Source organism: Colius striatus, chromosome 2 (genome assembly GCF_028858725.1).
Source record: "Colius striatus isolate bColStr4 chromosome 2, bColStr4.1.hap1, whole genome shotgun sequence".
NCBI lineage: Eukaryota > Metazoa > Chordata > Aves > Coliiformes > Coliidae > Colius > Colius striatus.
In genome coordinates, this window is record NC_084760.1 from 122,104,739 (window position 1) to 122,123,243 (window position 18,505).

The 18,505-nt window shown below is 44.1% G+C and overlaps 3 protein-coding genes across 3 annotated transcripts in view; 2 read left to right on the forward strand and 1 right to left on the reverse strand.

Moving 5' to 3' along the window:
* Positions 1-4,252, reverse strand: part of CFAP61 (cilia and flagella associated protein 61) — a 111,623-nt gene extending 107,371 nt beyond the window's left edge. Inside the window, exons 1-3 of the mRNA XM_061989412.1 lie at positions 4,110-4,252; positions 2,821-2,971; positions 154-230 (exon numbers count right to left, since the gene is read on the reverse strand). Of these exons, the coding sequence (XP_061845396.1) occupies positions 154-230; positions 2,821-2,971; positions 4,110-4,252 (371 nt within the window). The remainder of the gene's footprint in view (positions 1-153; positions 231-2,820; positions 2,972-4,109) is intronic.
* Positions 1-18,505, forward strand: part of SLC24A3 (solute carrier family 24 member 3) — a 343,101-nt gene that overhangs the window by 134,597 nt on the left and 189,999 nt on the right. The window lies entirely within an intron of this gene.
* Positions 6,467-18,380, forward strand: CRNKL1 (crooked neck pre-mRNA splicing factor 1). The gene is made up of 14 exons (XM_061989404.1): positions 6,467-6,630; positions 7,094-7,246; positions 8,358-8,449; positions 8,568-8,726; positions 9,074-9,240; positions 9,731-9,909; positions 10,550-10,720; positions 11,361-11,552; positions 12,288-12,347; positions 13,440-13,520; positions 15,908-16,147; positions 16,556-16,657; positions 17,367-17,615; positions 18,128-18,380. Exons 1-14 carry the CDS (start codon positions 6,583-6,585, stop codon positions 18,293-18,295), a joined length of 2,061 nt encoding a protein of 686 aa, XP_061845388.1. The 5' UTR covers positions 6,467-6,582; the 3' UTR covers positions 18,296-18,380.

The window sequence follows — 18,505 nt, forward strand, 5'->3', positions numbered from 1 at the left end:
AACACAGGAATATATTGTGCTGTTTCTATCATATATATAGTTTGCAGCCTTACTATACAATCTGTAGCTAACAGACTATAAATAGATTACCTGTGAACAAGTGTATTCCACTTGTGCCCTTGCTTCACTACAAAAAGTTACATCTGAACTCACCTAACAATTTCCTGGGAACATCCAGCTGCATATTCTTCTTTTGCCACAAAAAGATGCATGAACAATGTGTTCAAAGGCTACAAAAGGAAGAATGAAAAACTAAACATAATGCAGCTAATATTTGTTAAGTCAATCCAAGTATTAAAATGCACATTTATTTCCAATAGATGTGACCTGCACTCAAAATGAGTAGCTTCACATATGTAAGTAACTTCAAAGCATGTGTGGATAAAGTTACATGACTTTTAGTTTAATATAATGAGCTGAACTTCTGTACTAGTTTTTATTTACACTCAAGCATACCACTGTTTGACTGCAGTATACATACATCATTCCACATTTAACAGTATTAATTCCAGACAAATATTTATCTTTAACAACAATTAGCAACTAACAGCAGCATCATTTAACATTTAGCTGATAAAGACATTCTTTACAGGTTTAAAAAACAGGAGCTCGTATACTTCCCATAGTCCTAAAACAGCTCTTCTTTAAAAGAAGAAAAATTACAAAGTATTAAGATTGCATCATTAGGTACCTTTAATTATCCAGGCAGAAATAGGACAGAGTAAAATCTTTCCTTATATGCCTCTAGTTCACTTGGAAAACACCAGCAAAGGAAAACTTGTGCTGGAATGGAAAGTGCTATTAACTCAGCTGTTTTCTCCTGCATATTAATTCAAATGCTGAGTCAATAAAGATCTACCTGTAGATGAACAACATATACAAAAAAATATTTCATATGGGCAAGCTTGAGGTATTCTGGATAGTTTAATATTCAACTAAAGTGTCATGGGTAGTGCCACCAATAAACTTCAGCAACTTTAGAGCAAGGATGATTTTAACAGAGTTTGCAGTATATGGAGCAGCACAAAGACAACAGGCTAATGTAACCAATAAATGTCAAAAGTAACTTCTAAAAATCAGACTTATCTTTATTAGTTTGTTAAATGCAAAAGGAAGAAGAAGGGAAAAGAAAAGAAAAAAAGGTTTTGCTCTGGGTGTCCAAGAGGAGGCTCCGGAGGCAAGATTTGGCCTGTAATTGTTTCTGAATAGTGATGGTAACCAGGCAATCCTGTGAAGCATCTTCACTAATTAAATTCTGCACAAGTCAATTCCTAATTTAGACCTTTCAGCTATCTTACAGTTTCTGTGCTCTAGGAAAAAGGCTTGTCAGCTAGACTTTTAAGAAATTCTATTTTCAGAACATCTCAATTGTGCAAAGCACATCTGCACGGATCTAACCGACGGCGTCTCCTCTAGTTACAGCTCAGGAGAGGTTCCGTTGTTTTGTCAGTGCAGAAGCACAAAACACACCCTGAACCTTCTGTGCATATTTTAGAAAATAACCTCCATCCTAGAAACAGAACAGGTTTTCTGCTCCTTGTCAGTGTTCCCAAGTACCTTTCCCTCCTGCTTATAAGCAGTAATTTCCAATGTGCTCAAGCACCCCGTGTTTTTTGTCTTTTCTCTTTGTGTGCCCTTGCGCTCTCAAGTCAGCTGCAGTTTTGCCACAACAGATATTGTCAAGCAGGCTGCCGAGGAAGAGCGTGCACAACTGACAGCACAGCATAACCCAACAGGAGCAGCTGCAGCTGCACAGTGAATGAAGTGGTTGTGCCTGCAATATGCCTGTACACAAAGTACTGTTCAAGTGACAAAGAAAACAGATTACAAGAAAATTACATGGGTTTTTTTTCTATGCTCCCTTTGGCTGTAATAATTTGGTTTCTTTTAACGGCACACAGCATTTTCAAATACAATTGCTGTGTTTGTCGGTTCTTCTGCAAGCCATTGCTTAACATCTCACAGCAAAACACTGGAAAACTGATGGACAAACTGTCTAGAGATCATTTTATTACCTTATTATGGCATGTGCAGCCTAGCTTTGAAGTGTTTGTGGCTAACATTTTCCATCTTTGCTCAACAATTGCAGGATCCAGTTCCTAGCTGGACTAAATCATGGGCAGCACTTGAATCCTAAACTTCTAAGTATCTATTTCTAGTCCATAATTCCTAAGAGTAATTAATCAACTGGACCAAGGAACCCAACTGAAAACTGCTAGCACATAAAAGAAAACACAGCAACCTTCACACCAGCACTAAACAAGCTTTCTCCAGAATGAAGATGCTCACGTCAGCATGGTCCTCCACTCAGTGTAAATCACTGTCTTTCAAGCTGAGGCACGCTACCTGTCCCTTACTCTTTCTCTAAAGACATTAAAATCCTGTGAAGTAGCAGAACTCGGAACTATGTTCCAAAAGGTGATAAATGAGAATTCCAGCTCCCTCACAATGAGAAGGGCATTACAGCAAGGACTCTATCTCCTAGTTACATTTAGATAACAGAGCAGGGCAGGTTTCTGAACAAAAAATGTTGGTGACAGCCATGGTTCGCACTGCTCTCAGGGCTAGCACAATGCATCAGACGTGTTGTGCACATGTCTGGCAAAGAAAGGACTTGATACCCTAACTGCCTTCAGTTACTGTAGTGGCAAAGCACAGGTGCTCATGAACTTCTGAGCATCTGAGGGTTTAGTAAAGACACTGAGGATAACCTTCTTCAGCCTAAATGCCTCAAAACTACCTAGGTTTTAGATGTCTATGTGTATGTTTCATACCTGAGCCTTAAATGAAAACTCAACTAAAATCACACCATTTACTTACAGTGCATTTACTGTTAATGTAGTTTTCCTGTAAGAACGATTCCCAATCAGACTGATCAGTGATACTCCAATTTGGGTAGTCCAGAAAGATAGCATGGGCCATAACCTCCTTCTTCTCATTGCAGAGTGTCAAAGCAAGATTTGCTTTTTCTCTGTGAAAATAGTTCCATTTTGCAGAAGTTGAAGAAATTAAACAAAGAAAAGTGGCTATTAATTCAGTGTGTTAGAACAGCAAAGTGCTATTCTATTTTTTTAACATGGCCATGTTTGTAAGTGTTCCCAGGATTGGGCTTCAGTAAAACTTTATTACTTACATCCTAACTTGATATTATTGCTTCAATTCCAAATATTTATTTGGTGTATTCTGACACTGTAACAACTCAACATGATTTTTTTCAAACCCTCAATTACTATGAATTTGATAGGCAAGACTTAAATGCTCCTTCTTCTCTGTACTTCATACATCTATTTACCCCCAAATACCTGAGACATTTGCAATTAAGTGGAAAAAACTAAGTGACCCATCAGCATTTCACATAGTCTGTTCCTGTCTACTCTTCATCACTGCATAGAAAGAGGAAGTGCAGAAGGTACCTCACTATCCCCAGTGAAGACGACAACAGAAAACTTCTACAGCCACCCATTTCCTTAAGGATATTGTCATGCAAGCAGCTAGAATACTGATGTCAAAACACAGATCGTATTAGGTGTCTTGGGGGCATGAGAAGCAGTGGCATATTGAAACATATTTTACGGCAGATAGAAGTTGTCTCACAAGGTAGAGCAAAGAGAGATAAAAAATCCCCAATTTCTTTCATTAAGGGGAAACTAGAAGAGAATGAAAAGATTTAGATGTCTGCAGGAAAAGAAACCAGAATTGTCATGACCACACAGTGATTAAAAACCCTTCTTCCTGCCCCTCTACTCCTATCAGTCTCCAACAGGTAAAAGGATTGTATTAGATGAAGTAGACAGCAGACACTGGAGTCTGTTTCGTCAGGTATTATTCAAAAGCATTTCTTCTAAACTTTTATTAAAAGGAAGCTAGTATAGACCTGAATCTCATCCACCATGCTGGCAGCAGTGAGCCAAGTTTGTACAAAGTCATGCCTGTGTGACACAGAGTAGAGATGGAAGCAGATTTTCTTGCCCTTCAGTGAATAATCTAAGAAGTCATTATGCCACACCACGTAAGCCTTATCATATCTTCTGCCTTTTTAAATGTTACAAAACTTCTTGGTGTTTCCTGCAAGAATGTTAGCATAATGACTCTAAAATACTGTTACTTACAAAAGGTGCATGACATCAATTCTTCCAAAAACTACTTCTGTAAAATGGCTGAAGAGGCTCTTAATATCTGAAACATCACGTGATTCCGTTCTTCTGGCACTGACCACTTCTGTGTTTCCTCTTGAAGAAGTTATTGTAGTCATCTTACAGACTGCAACAAGAAAGAAAGGAAGAAGATGATGCTGTTGTGATGGATCCCACTGCAATCTGTTGTTCTATGTAGTTACTTGACGTGGATTTTAATACAACTACGAAGAAGTGCAATGCAGATGGATTTAAGTGCCTAGTCCCTCTATATCTCTACACAAATATATACTGCTTGCATATACCTACAGCATGTAAACAGTAAACGTAGACATACAGCAGGCAGCCATCCCCATTGTATGTATTCTGCATGCTACATGGGAAACAAATGCTTTTAATAGGCTACAAATTGCTTTTTTTTTTATAAGTACTATCTATCAGGACAGTAGTCATCATTAATAATCTCAAACTTAATTGCATTAAGCCTACAGGACAGCAGGGATCAGCTGCCACAAGGATAAGAATGTCCCGGTAACAGTGAACAGCAGTTTCAGATGAGTTACTTTGTACAAAACCACCTCTTAAATTTCTTTCTAAGTCAAGAGTGATGCTTAAATTTCAGAAGGAATTAAAAGCTCTACAGCTTTCCTGACCAGAAGGAAAATCTTTTTGTTGATTCACACTGACAGAATTTGCCAGGTCCAAGTGATTTATCACCGTGCCTAGCAATTTCAGAACACAGAGGAGCAACAGGCATTCATTCAGACCATCTGTGACCACCAACTAACAGTTCATTTATCTTTCAGCTGTACGGCCTCTCAATATTGTAGCCTACTGTGATATAATCAAGCATTAGGCATGTAAAACATAAATGGACCAAACACGACAGCCTTCTACAATTCTTAAACGTACTTGTGCAAAATATAGCATTACTAACTCAAAAAAAGGTGTAAATAACCAAAGTGATCAGACTAGCAGAACACTTTTACCACCCTGACAAACACGAGAGTAATTTCTAACATTGGCTCCAAACCCAGATGCGATGTCCAGTTATAAGGCCAATCAAATCCCAACCAAAATGAGATAAAAAAAGAGCAACCTTGAAGTTTATACCTTTTAAATACAGAGAAAGTCATGTGTACAGCTACATCCTTCACACACAATCAAGACAAAGCTGTGTTGCAAGTGACAGCAAAGGTCTCAGTCATGACAACACACACCCTGCAATGAAGTCCCTCTGTTCTATGGGAGAATAGAAGAATCTAATCTTCCACTCAGCAGCTGTACCCAGGGCTTAATGACAGGTGATTCTTAAGATGAGCAAAGAAGATGGCTGCATAACTCAGTTATACATTCCCTTAAGTAACTGCAAACCCCACGACTACTAAACAATTGATGATATTTATTAACGTCAACTCCATGTATCAAAATAAACAGGATATTTTAAATGTCACTGATGAACTTAAGTCTGACAATAAGATTAATTCAACTGGGGAAAACCATTTGCTGCACTGTTTAACTTAATGCACTGAAAAACCATGACCCCTTTCTCCGCCAGCTCCCCTTAAAGGCCTTACACATTGATGCAACCGCGACCGACAGAAAGCAGCATTTACACATGAAAAAAGCACCATTTTCACAAGAAAACACACTTCTGCAGCAACTCCTGTACGTCTGCTACTGGGCCAGCATACTGTAAACTTGGCAAAACGAGCAGATGAAGGATCGCTCTGGGCCTGCAGCTTCCCCTCCGCCTCCTCAGGGAACGCTCCCTCTGCCCGCCCGCGAGGCGCCCGCGCGCCGCGTGCCCGGCCAGGCCGCGCTCCAGCACCTCGCCTCAGCAGCGCCAGCCGGCGCGTCCGCCCCTCCCATCCCTGCAGGCGACGAGAGGCGAGGCCAGGCGGCAATTTTCGAGCCGCGACGGCCCGAAGGAAGGCGACTAGGACCGAGCCCTCGCCTGAGGAGCGGGAGCGGCGCGGGCTGTCAGGGCGGGACAGGCCGCCCGCCGTCGCCACCTCCCGGGCCACGCCTCGGCAGGGCGGACCCTGCTCCACCGCCAGAGCCTCGCGGGCCGCTCGTGCGCTCGTCGACCCCTGGCGCTCGGCTCCGGCCGCCGCTCGGCCCCCCGGCGCCCACAGCCGCGCGCCGCCAGGGGGCGCCGCCTGCCGCCGCCGACGGGCGCTGCCGGCGGGGGCCGCTCCGGCCGCGCGGGGCACTCACGTTGTCGCGCCGCGGCGCGGGCCCTTGAGCGGCGCTGCCGGAGCGGGACGCGGCGCGGACGGGCCGGATCGCATCGGTCCGCGGGCCGGGTCGCATCGACCAGCCGGCCGGCCGCCCGTTCCCCGCCTCGCCGCCGCCGCCGGCACGCGCCACCGTTACTCCGGCAACGACGCAGCGCCGCGCTGAGGTCAGGGGCGGCGGGGCGGGGCCGGCGTGCAGCGGCGGCAAGATGGCGTCTACGGCGGCCGGGAAGCAGCGCATCCCCAAAGTGGCGAAGGTGCTGGGCGAAAGCGGCGCGGCCCCGGCCGGGGGGTGGGCGGCGGGGTCGCGGCGCCAGGCGCCCGCTCTCGCCGGGCCCTGGCCCTCGGAGCGGCGCCGGGGGCCGCGGGGAGCCTGGCGCGCCGCGCCCCGCCCCTCAGGCCGCGGGGAAAGCGCCCGGGAGCCGTCCCGGCCTCGCAGCGATGTTGGAGCGCGGGCGGCCCCGGCCCCGGCTCCCACACGCCTGCCGTCGGCTCTCCCCGCGGCCTCGCCGAGGTTTTGCCTCCTCGTGCCCCGGGCAGGAGCCGCGTAGGCTCGGGCCGGGGCTGCCGCTGAGGTTCCTGGCGATCTCGGGTGGTCCCTGCATGCTTCCTCGGTAAATGCTGAGCGTGTCCAGCCCCCGGAGTAAATTAATCACGGCAAGGGTTTTTCAGCTTTGCGCTGGAAAGAATGAGTGTAACTGAAACCCCTTTACCGTACAGGTGAAAAATAAAGCGCCAGCAGAAGTTCAGATCACAGCAGAACAGCTTTTGAGAGAAGCAAAAGAGAGGGAGCTTGAACTTCTTCCACCGCCCCCACAACAGAAGATCACAGATGTTGAAGAGCTAAATGACTATAAACTCCGGAAAAGGAAGGTAAAGGGAAAAGAAATATATAAGCATCAAGATTACAAAGCACTAAGATTTCACCGTGTCTTATTTTAAGCAACCTGTAGTCTATGTTACTTGTGGATTTTCCAGATGAATACTGATTCTTAAAAAAACAACCCATCATTTTGATAGAAAATGCAGCTCTTGGACAGAAATTGTAATTTAAATGTTTCGTTCAACATAAAATTTGACAGTACACAACATCTCACCTGCAGCCATGTTCAGTCTGTTCATTATGACGTTACTCTGCACGCTTTAAAACACAGCTTTCCCCCCTAACCATGGTTGTGATTGATTATTGTCTTGAAATGACCATTTGGCATGTGAGGTTTCTGGTGTAGTTTTTTTTCTTCTTGATTTAGAAGAGCTGCTTTGCTTGTGCAAACTCTTCCACAGTTTCCTTCTGCTTTTTCCTTTGATAATTGCTGGCCTGGATCAGCAAAGCAAACATATCCCTAACAGGGGACTTGAAATGTGTTCAGCACTCAGAACTGGTGGCTGCTGTAGCACGACAGAACATGCCTGTGCTCAGCCCTGTGCAGGTGTTCATTCCTATGTGCCCTACTCTAGACGGTCCTGCTCTGGCAGGGGGGTTGCACTAGATCTTTCGAGGTCCTTTCCAACCCTTAACATTCTGTGTGTGATTAAATTCAGGGAGTAAGAAGCATCTTGATACAAACAAGAGTTTAGATCAGTGATTCCAAAGTGAATAAACTCCTGCTAGTGCATCCAGGTGTATTCAGGACTGTTTACAATGACAGGATTTAATTTGTCCATGTAATGTTGCTATTTAAACATTAAGTGGGAGCGTTAGAAGAAAAGTAAGATTTTTATTGCTATCAATTATTATTTCATCAGTATTTCAGGTATCAGGTTGCAGGAGCTTGAGCTTAGTCTTGTTCTGTATGATGACCTATGCTTCCAGCTTCTCTGATGTGCATTTTTTAGCAAGTGTTGTATTGAGTATGATTTGTCACCACGTCTGCCTGAGTGTAAGACATTTAGAATTGCTAATAATAATGGTCTGTAAGCCATTTGTAACAAGGTGGGTCTGCACAGAGGGCTTTCTTACTTACAGAAATAATTTTCTCCCCAGACTTTTGAAGATAACATCAGAAAAAACAGGACTGTGATCAGTAACTGGATAAAGTACGCACAATGGGAGGAAAGCCTGAAGGAAATACAGAGGTAACCATGGTGCAGCTGCAGATGTCTCTAATGAACCTTTCAAGACACATGTTGACAAGCACCATCAAAGTCTTAGAAGTATGTGATATACTCAACTAAGCCTCTCTTTGCTTCCCAGAGCCCGTTCCATTTACGAGCGTGCCTTAGATGTGGACTACAGAAACGTCACGCTCTGGCTGAAGTATGCAGAAATGGAAATGAAGAACCGCCAGGTTAATCACGCCCGGAACATCTGGGATCGAGCCATCACCACCCTCCCCAGGGTGAACCAGTTCTGGTACGTTAGCAGGCACCGGAGTCTTGCTTCTGCCCACAAAGACTCGGTCCGTTTCAGTATCATGCAAAAGAGCAGTTTTCTGTTCCTCCAAGTCTTCAGGCTAGCCTGGAAAGAAGACAAAGGCTGAAGTTTTGGAAAGGTTTTGTACTTCTAAAGTGGTGTGAGGACTGGGAGAGGGGTATGTTACGTGCTGTACGCTGCCACTCGCAGCAGTATCTGTGGCGTTTCTGGGTTGCAAGTGGGGAAGAGGTGAAGAAAGCTCAGTAATGCTCTCGTTAAGCACTCAAAGAACCTTGTGTAATTTACGTGTCAACTATGGCTGTAAAGGCTTGGTCTTGTGTTTGAAGGTACAAGTACACTTACATGGAAGAGATGTTGGGGAATGTTGCTGGATCACGCCAGGTGTTTGAACGTTGGATGGAGTGGCAACCAGAGGAGCAAGCTTGGCATTCCTACATTAACTTTGAGCTGAGATACAAGGAGGTGGACAGAGCACGTACCATTTATGAGAGATATATCCTTTTCAGTGCATTACGACACCTGCCCAAGCTTAGGCTCACATTCTTCATTTCTTTCTTGCCTGTTATATCTCCAGTTATGTCCCTGTGCTCAGTTTTCCTGTAGTGTGTTGGGAGCAAGCCACCATGCTGAGAGCCAGCAGTAGGTGTTACAAGCATGTTCAGCATAGGCTTTCACATTCAGTTGAGTGAATGTACATCCTGCCACAACAGCGTGTATGTAACAGCATTCATGCTTCCAGCTTTACAGTTGTCATTTGATTCCAGTTTCCCTTCCTTAAGCCTCTCCAAGACCCTTGCCTGGTTTTTATCTCTTTTCAGACTTCCTTTATGTTCTCAGTAAGGCACAAAGCTGTTGCATGCAGCTGTTGCATGCTTAGAGCTGTTTGCTGTCTCTTTACTACCTGCATATTTTCGCATGTGCCCTCTTTGGGAGTTCCTTTGTGTACTTATTCAGCCACTGTTGCTTCTTTAACGTAGCTGCACTTGTTATTGTTCATCCTGACGTGAAGAACTGGATCAAGTATGCGCGCTTTGAAGAGAAGCACAGTTACTTTGCCCACGCACGGAAAGTGTACGAGAGGGCAGTGGAGTTCTTTGGAGAGGAGCATATGGATGAGAACTTGTACGTGGCTTTTGCAAAATTTGAGGAGAACCAGAAAGAAGTAAGATCTTCTTGATAATACATCAGGCTAGTACTAAGCCGTGCCCCTCAAGATTTCTTCTTGAGTGTCAAACTCAAGGCCTCTTAACACTCACTGCAATACTTGTGTTTTTCTGCACCTTATGAGATACTGTTACTGTAGTCTGAGTTAAGAAGACCAATTTTTGCTTCTATTTATCTTTTGGTGACTTCATGGAAATCCATTCTAAGAAAGGTGGGCACCAAATCTGCCAAGCCTGGAGTAGTGTCATCAGATCAAACACAGTTCCTCAGACTTGCAGCTTTGAGAGGTTGTAGGTCTGCATGAGAAAACTCTGATGGTCTCATTAAAGTGCCCAGGCCATTCAGGAATTGAAAATGTTCTGTGAACCTAAAACTACAGCCTCTTCAAAATGTTTTAGCTGTTCCAGATCTGTAAATGAGTAAGAGATGGTGGGTTTTGGCATTTACAGACTTATGTTTTTTTTAAAGCATACCCTTCAGGGAGATCTGTGTTAATCCTGTCCTAAACCACTCATTTACATGGAGATGCTCTGTGATTCTGTATTCTACTAAATATTGCCAAAAGCTCATTGAGAAACTGTGAGGGAGGGCAGAAGTAATTTTGTAAATACTACTCAAGTTGTATTTGTTATTTTCAGTTTGAAAGAGTAAGAGTGATCTACAAGTATGCCTTGGATAGGATTCCGAAACAGGATGCCCAAAACCTCTTCAAGAACTACACCATCTTTGAGAAGAAGTTTGGAGACAGAAGGGGAATTGAAGACATCATTGTCAGCAAGAGGAGATTCCAGTATGAAGAGGAAGTGAAGGTATGTATTCCAAACCTCCTCTGGGCTCAGCTGCTTGCTTAAGGTACACGAGTGTCTCACGATACGAAGGCGGATGAATATTACGTTACCCTTGATACTCAGTCCAGGAAAATACCAAGAGAGTTGTTCTTTTTGGTGGGAGAATTCCACCCATGGGGAGAGAACAGTACTTGGCATTCATTGCTTTTTTTCTCTGCATTCTAATGTAGATTGTGGAGCCAAAGGTTCTGATCAAACTCAGAGCTTGGTACCCTTCACAGTAATAAGGCAGTTTAGCTTGCCACTCACTGCTTCACTTCTGTCGTACGGTAACACCTCACCTCTGTGTGACTTCTTGTGAGGAAATGGGTGTGCCACACTTATTCGTTGCATATTTCATTGTTTCTTCCCTTCTCACACTTCAGTTTGCTTGCTTCGCTTAGGGAGCGTTTGTAGGTAAAATAGAAATGAGGGAATAAATGTGCTTTAACCCAAAAGCTCTGGCTGAAGCGTACCTGGGACGGACCATTTGCTTTAATGTTCTGGTGATCTGTTTTAAAGGAGGATTTCTGAATAAAAGCTGTTAAGTGAAGGAACAGGGTCTGTTACTTGCAGTTACAGAAGTTTCTTTCCCATTTCCCTGCCCACATCTTTCTGGAAGGCAAACCCCCATAACTATGACGCATGGTTTGACTACCTGAGGCTAGTGGAAAGCGACGCGGACGCCGAGACTGTCCGAGAAGTGTACGAGAGAGCCATCGCCAACGTGCCCCCCATCCAAGAGAAAAGGCACTGGAAAAGATACATCTATCTTTGGATTAACTATGCATTGTATGAAGAGCTGGAGGCAAAGGCAAGTTGGAAGAACTCGGGTCTTTTCTTCCCATGTATGTTCCTTACGTTTCACAGCTACAGATGTTTTAATAAGAAAACTAAGTAGTAAAATTACTAGGTGTCACTTGCTTTGTGTAACTAGCTATAGGATTTGTTACTGAAGTGTGGAGTTTCTTTCCCTTCAATTTTTCCTCCTGTGTGTAGGGGGGGGAAACTCGGTTTCACTCCAGTTCATCCAGGAACGTGCCAATAGTAAAAGCAGAAGTAGGTCATTCTAGCCTCATCCAAACTGCCTGTTCCAGGATGTTACCTGAACTTATGAAATAGTTTTGTGTTTAACAGATTAATTTGTGAAGTTCTGTGAAGGAAATTCTTGCTACAGTGGCCTTTGGAGGGTGTGTGAGTGTTCTGTTATCAGTCATGTATCATAGCTGCTCTTTATTTCCTAAAACTGTGGTGCAGTATACCTGTTCAGTCTCCGTTAAAGGGAAAAACACTTTTCCCCTCAAAAAAACGGGGACAGTCCTGGTTTTGTTGTCCAATTCTTTGTGTTGAATCGATGACTCTCACTGCTTCTCAGGAGTTACCAGCTTTGAATTATGCAGGCTACAAGTACATTTGTGTCTTTACTATACATGATTCTAAACAACTTGACTGAAGAATACTGTTCTGCAGCTCCTCAGTCATCGAGTGATTAAAAATACAGTGTAATCTCTGCAGTTAATCAAGTGTTTAATTTTGCCTGCTCTTACAGGATGCAGAGAGAACCAAACAAGTGTATCAGGCATGCATCGAACTAATTCCCCACAAGAAGGTATGTCTCCTCCAGCAGTTTGTTTTGGGTTCCCCAAGATAAGATCCTTCTGTTTGCTTTCCTCCCAAGGTTCACATGTGTAAGCAGCAACAAGTGGCTCAGTATATTCATGAAAACCCTCCTTAGGACTTGAAATATCTTCTCCACTTTCTTATAATCTCTATCTTCCAAACTTGATTTTTAGGGTAAGGCGTTAGATGGCTGTAACGTGCATCTTTGATAGGAAATAGCAGGCCACACTCTGATGTCAGATTTCCGTATACAGCTGCAGCACAATGTTTTCTTCAGTGTTCCCAAGTTACTAAGTATGCCCTAAGAAGCTGGGACGGTGTAGTCAGAGGGTAGTCCAGTACTTTTAAGCAGCAAGGCAGAACTCGTATCTATTCTATACTTCCCCATGTTCTGTCTCAGGCTGTTCTCTGTGTAGTTGCTTGGAGTCTCTGCAGAATACTTGTTCTGTTTTCTATGGGCTTACTGCCTTTTATAGCAACTGTTTCTAACTTTCTGCACGGTCCCTGCTGAGGGAGGTGCATTTGCTAAACCATCTTTCAGATGTGTATTCTCTGTTACAATCAGTCTTCAAGACTGGTTTCTTGGTTTTGTGGGGTTTTTCTTTAGCCAGTGAGCTTTAGCTAAAATATCCACGTGGCCAAACCCTTAAAACAGTTAATCAGCATTGCCTTGGAATGTCGAGAAATCTTGGTTCTTGTGCTTCCTTTTCTAGTTTGCCATTAATGTCATCTGAGGATCAACTGTGTAGATTAGGATAAGAGTTGATTAGCTGTTAATCGATTCAGTGATAGTTGATCTTTTGCCAATCAGTTGATCGATTAAGGAACCGTTTTCCTTGTTGAATGCTTCTGTCCTTGCTGTTTTTGCTTCCATCCATGCTGTGGAGTATGTCATCCTAGCCAAGAGAGGATGTTTTGGGTTACAAACTCTCGACTTTTCAGCAGGGAAACCCTGAGGTGAGATGCAGTTAACTGCAGTAGCTTTGCCATCTCACATAGGCAGAGGGATTCTTTTTTAAAGAACACATGCAGTATTTGCTGAGCTTCCAGTCTAGGTGTCACATTGTCCTCTTTCTTTCAGTTTACATTTGCCAAAATATGGCTGCTGTATGCACAGTTTGAAATACGCCAGAAGAATCTCCCACTTGCCAGAAGAGCTTTGGTAAGCTTTTGTTAATTCCATAATTGACTTTACTAACTAATACTAATAAGGGAATGGCATGAAAAGATCTTAAGTTCTTCTTTATAAATTGCTGGCTTAATCCACTTAAATAAAGCACCCGAGAAGTCTGCAGGGAGCAGCATTTACTGTCATGTATGATTTTAAAAAGAAGCGTGGTTTGATACGATGGATTAGCCAGAGGCAGAACTGAATGTGGCTGTCTCGTTTCAGCTGACAGAACACACATCTGAATGCAGGAGTACCCAAAGCAGCTTAGTGCGCTTGGATACTGCTCATTTGTTTAAATGATACTTGTATTAACCAACAGTATCTTGAATAAATACCAGTTTTTTGACTCTCAGAAGTTCAGACCCATCAGATACAGTGCTTGAGTCCCAGCTACCAGGTTGCTGATAGAAGCACGAGTGGAGACTTTGGGCAGACTCGGGAGCTTTTGTGCAAATTCACTGTGTGAATGTCAGCACATCAGACGATAATGGAGCACATTTTGGCAGCAAAACCTTTTGAATGGAAAACTCTTTTTCCCTTCAGTTCAGATAATAAGCTCAGTGAGGGCATTAGGAATTTTCAGAGAAAACTGATATTGGTAACAGTTGAGATAAATTGACTTTAAAGAGGAAACTGATGTGGTTTCCAGCAAATCCATGGCACAGCAGTGATAAGAGCACAAACGTGAATGGTCTTCTGTAGCTGACACTGGGCCAAGTCTGTCCCTGGAGTAGTAAAGCTTTGTCTCTTGACCTGGACTCCTGCCTGTGACCAGAAGAAAACGAACAGAGGAGTTAAGTCCCCTGAGAGAGTGTTACTCTCTCTGCAGGAGAAGACAACCATCTGTCCTGAAGCATACTGCTGTTCTAGCTTGGCTTAAGATAACATCGCTCAACATTACCATAGTCACCAGCTGGCACCCTGCTCCTAGCTGCCTTTGGTTTTTTAGGGGTAAATGTGGTACGTTCTGGAAAGGCTGCTTTAGCCCAACTGGAAATACAGATTTTCTTCCTTTCTTTTTAAACTTGTCTTTTATGAGTCTTTTTCCCTGACATGTAATGTATCTGACACACTTTTCATTCAGTAGGTATCCTTTTTCATATTCAGAGAACCAGATTTTGCCGCCACAGCCATAATCCTTTTTTGGACTGGTCTCAGATTTGGCAAGCCGTTTCTTTTGGGATGAATTAGCTTTGAAACAACTCTTTGGCAAGAAGCCTTGCACCTCTCCTGAGGTGGGGGTACCGCACTGCTCTGCCACAGTGCAGAAGAGAAGGTGCAACTCCTGATGTTAAAGCTTTCATCATCATGCAGACAGCACCTTGCTCTGCCTTAATTTCCTTGGCTGCAGATTCTGTGTTTGACCAGCATATTGGACATGGAGATGAGATCAGCTGGAGTGCGTGCTGCTTAAGAAAATAGTGACGAGGGGTGTGTGGGGAAGAGCTGAGCACATTTTGTAACAGAAAAGACATTTGCAGAGCTGGAGGGCCATAGTGGTGACCAAGTTAATGTACCCAGGTGCTGGTTTCCTCCAGTTTTAATAAGTACCGAGATAACCTATATGTAGGAAAGTTGTGCAGAAGAATTGCAGTAATGGAGTTTGAACTTAAAATTACTTAATTCATGATAGCTTGAGGGAACAGAGGCTGCAGTGCTTGATGAATAATACTTGTCTGTAGCAGTGACTCAGCGTGAAGCTCACTGTATTCCTCTCTGAGATGTGCCCATTCTTATCTCCTACTTTAAAAGATTCCCAAGTTAAGAATCAGAAGCAGCTCTGCCACGTCTTGGCACCATGGCTTAGGACAGACAGTTTGCTGCAGATGATGAAGCATATCCAAAAGGAAATGTTTTCTTTAAACATTGCACTCTGCGTCTCTCTGTTACCGTAAGTCAGCAGGCAGGCAGGGAGCACGGACAGCTCTGCAATGATGAGTAACAGTGGTGGTCCAGAAGACAGTTTCTCTTTATACAGTTTGTTTTATAAGATGCTTGGGAACTGCTTGCCTGGAAGACTGGTACAGACTGGTCCTGTGCCCTCTTCACCTTTTGATGCAAAACAAAGTGTTAATTTGGTGAGTCAGGGTGAGTTTCCAGTAACAGCTTCACGGTGACTCCATGTTACCTAAAAGTGGAACAGTCAGAAGGGTTCCTGCTTTCAGAGTTTGTTGGTGTTTATGGATGCACACTCGTTTTGCAGACGTTGGTTGGATTTCACACTGGCCCTGCCCAGAGCCTTTAAAACCAAATGCCACTCAAAAATGAGTTTTAATTCAAACACTGGAGACAAAAGAGACATTTAGAAAACAGAGTGTTGGGGCTGTGCTTCCTGCAAGATCTTGTAAGTGGTTTTTGTTTTGTTTTTTGCTTGACAGGGGACATCCATAGGTAAATGTCCAAAAAACAAACTGTTTAAAGGTTACATTGAGCTGGAGTTACAGCTGCGAGAGTTTGATCGTTGCCGAAAGCTGTATGAGAAGTTCCTGGAGTTTGCACCTGAGAACTGCACGTCGTGGATTAAATTTGCTGAGCTGGAGACCATCCTGGGCGACATCGATAGAGCCCGTGCGATCTACGAGCTGGCTATCGGCCAGCCCCGGCTGGACATGCCTGAGGTGAGGGGGCACATGGACTCCACCTGTGACACAATTTTAAGGTCCTTATTACACAGTGTGGCCAACTGCAACGTGAGCAGTGTAGCAGCTTGTGCAGAACTCACCGTGGTGGCTGAGCCTGTGTCTCATTCATTCAGCATGTGCTTCCTGGCCGGACACACGGGGCCATGAAACCCCTGATAAAACAGGGAGGGAGGAAGGTGGTTGCAGCAGTGAGCTCAATGGATCACGTGCACAGGGTTGGATATTGCTTAGTCTCAACCCTGGCTCATGCAGGCAATAAATAGTCAGATCTCTGAAACTGCCTTCAAGCAGATTTCACATTTATCCCTGCTCCTTCTGGTTTGGTTTTTTTCTTTCCATTATTTCAGTGTGCTGTGAACACAATGAGAGATTTCTCTTTTGCAGGTTCTTTGGAAATCCTACATTGACTTTGAAATTGAGCAAGAGGAGTATGAGAACACCAGGAATCTGTACCGCAGGCTGCTGCAGCGGACACAGCACGTCAAGGTACTTGTGGGCACCCAGAACACGGGAGATGCTCTTCAGTCTTGTCCAAAGTGGAAAGAAAGCCTGGCCTGCTTTGTTTTGTGGCTTTCTCAAACCAACAGTGAGCCTGTGCCATGAAAAGGGAAAAGAAATTTCGAAATTACATATAACAGCAGTCATATCTTGCATGAAAGAAGGCTTTGCAAAAGGTTTCCAAGCAGCCCCCTTCCTGCTGAGTAGCTTTGTAATTTCTGTTAAATATTGTAAGCAAAAAAATAGCTGTGAGTTTTTCCAGTGTGGTTTGATGCTGCTACTTAACTAAATTCAGACAGATTTATTGTGATTTGAAACAACTGCAAGAAGTTTGTCAGCACGGCTTACGTGAACAGGCTGTCCAGATGGGCTGTGGAGTCTCCTCTGGAGACATTCCAAACCCACCTGGACAAGTTCCTGTGTCACCTACTCTAGGAGATCCTGCTCTGGCAGGGTTGTTGGGCTGGATGGTCTTTTGAAATCTTCTCCCACCCTTCAGATTCTGTGACTCTGTGACAAAAGTGGGGCAAATCACTCGTGACACAAACAGGAATTTTCTAGGAATCTGCTTATGAGAAGTGCTTTAGCCTCGCATCAACACTTGCCTTATTGACTGCTTTGGCTTTTTAAACTGTCACTTACCTGTCAGGCTTCAGAATGGCGGTTTCAGCTTGGTTTTGCTTTGCTCCCACCGCAGGTCTGGATCAGCTTTGCGCAGTTCGAGCTGTCTGCAGGGCGGGAGGAGAGTTTGTCGAGGTGCCGGCAGATTTATGAGGAGGCTAACAAGGCAATGCGGAGCTGCGAGGAGAAGGAGGAGAGGGTCATGCTGCTGGAGTCCTGGAGGAACTTTGAAGAGGAGTTTGGAACTGATGCCACTAAAGAGAGGATAGATAAACTTATGCCTGAAAAAATAAAGAAGCGGCGGAAACTGCAGGCTGAAGATGGGGTAAGAGGAACAACGATGCAGGTAGTCGCTTTGAATCCGTGGTGGCTTTATGCTAGGGTCTGGTACACAATAAGTTGGGCTATGCTGGGTGCTAGAAATGCAGACCAGCTTGACTGCAGTAGTTGGAAAAAAACATTGGTCTGGAACACGTGCTGCTGAGCTCCTTGCTCCTCAGCAGACTAGGTGGGCAACTCACTCACCAAATGCTCATGCTAGCTTTACTTTAAACTCGCACCACACACAGATCAAAACACCTTTAAGGTAGCATTATGCAGAGAGTGTTTGTTTCTTACCTCTGAATGGGAAACTAGGCAGGTAGATTATCAAATCTGTCTGCTCACTCTGCACAGCAGAGGCAGCACTGACACCCATTCAGCTGACAGTGTTCACCTGCTCTGGATGGTCCAACAAGCATTGATTTTCATCTCACTGTTACGTGTATTAGAAGCACTTTATCCTAGCTGACATCAACATGCACATTAATCTTGCTTTGTGGTACTTTTTTTTCCTAGTCTGATGCTGGCTGGGAGGAATATTATGATTATATTTTCCCAGAAGATACTGCCAATCAGCCTAATCTCAAACTACTTGCTATGGCCAAACTCTGGAAGAAACAGCAACAGGAGAGCGAAGCTGCAGAGTTGGATCCAGACAAAGACATTGATGAAAGCCAGTCTTAACACATTGCCTGTCCCCTTCCTTTTCTTGGGTATTGTACAGTATTTTCATTGGTGACAAAATAAATGTATGTGAAGAGTTTTACTATTATTGACTTGAGACGTTTTTTGTTTGAAGAAAAAGCACCATCTGGGAGTTGATTCCCTTTCATAAGTCTGTTCATTTCTAAGCCTTTTGTTCTAAGGCTTCTACAAACTATCCCACTAGGATAT

Coding starts and splice junctions, on each gene's coding strand:
- CRNKL1 (XM_061989404.1), top strand. CDS start 6,583: ATGGCGTCTACGGCGGCCGGGAAGCAGCGCATCCCCAAAGTGGCGAAG. Junction 13,521..15,907: donor CACTTGCCAGAAGAGCTTTG/GTAAGCTTTTGT, acceptor TTTGCTTGACAG/GGGACATCCATAGGTAAATG. Junction 16,148..16,555: donor CCCGGCTGGACATGCCTGAG/GTGAGGGGGCAC, acceptor TCTCTTTTGCAG/GTTCTTTGGAAATCCTACAT.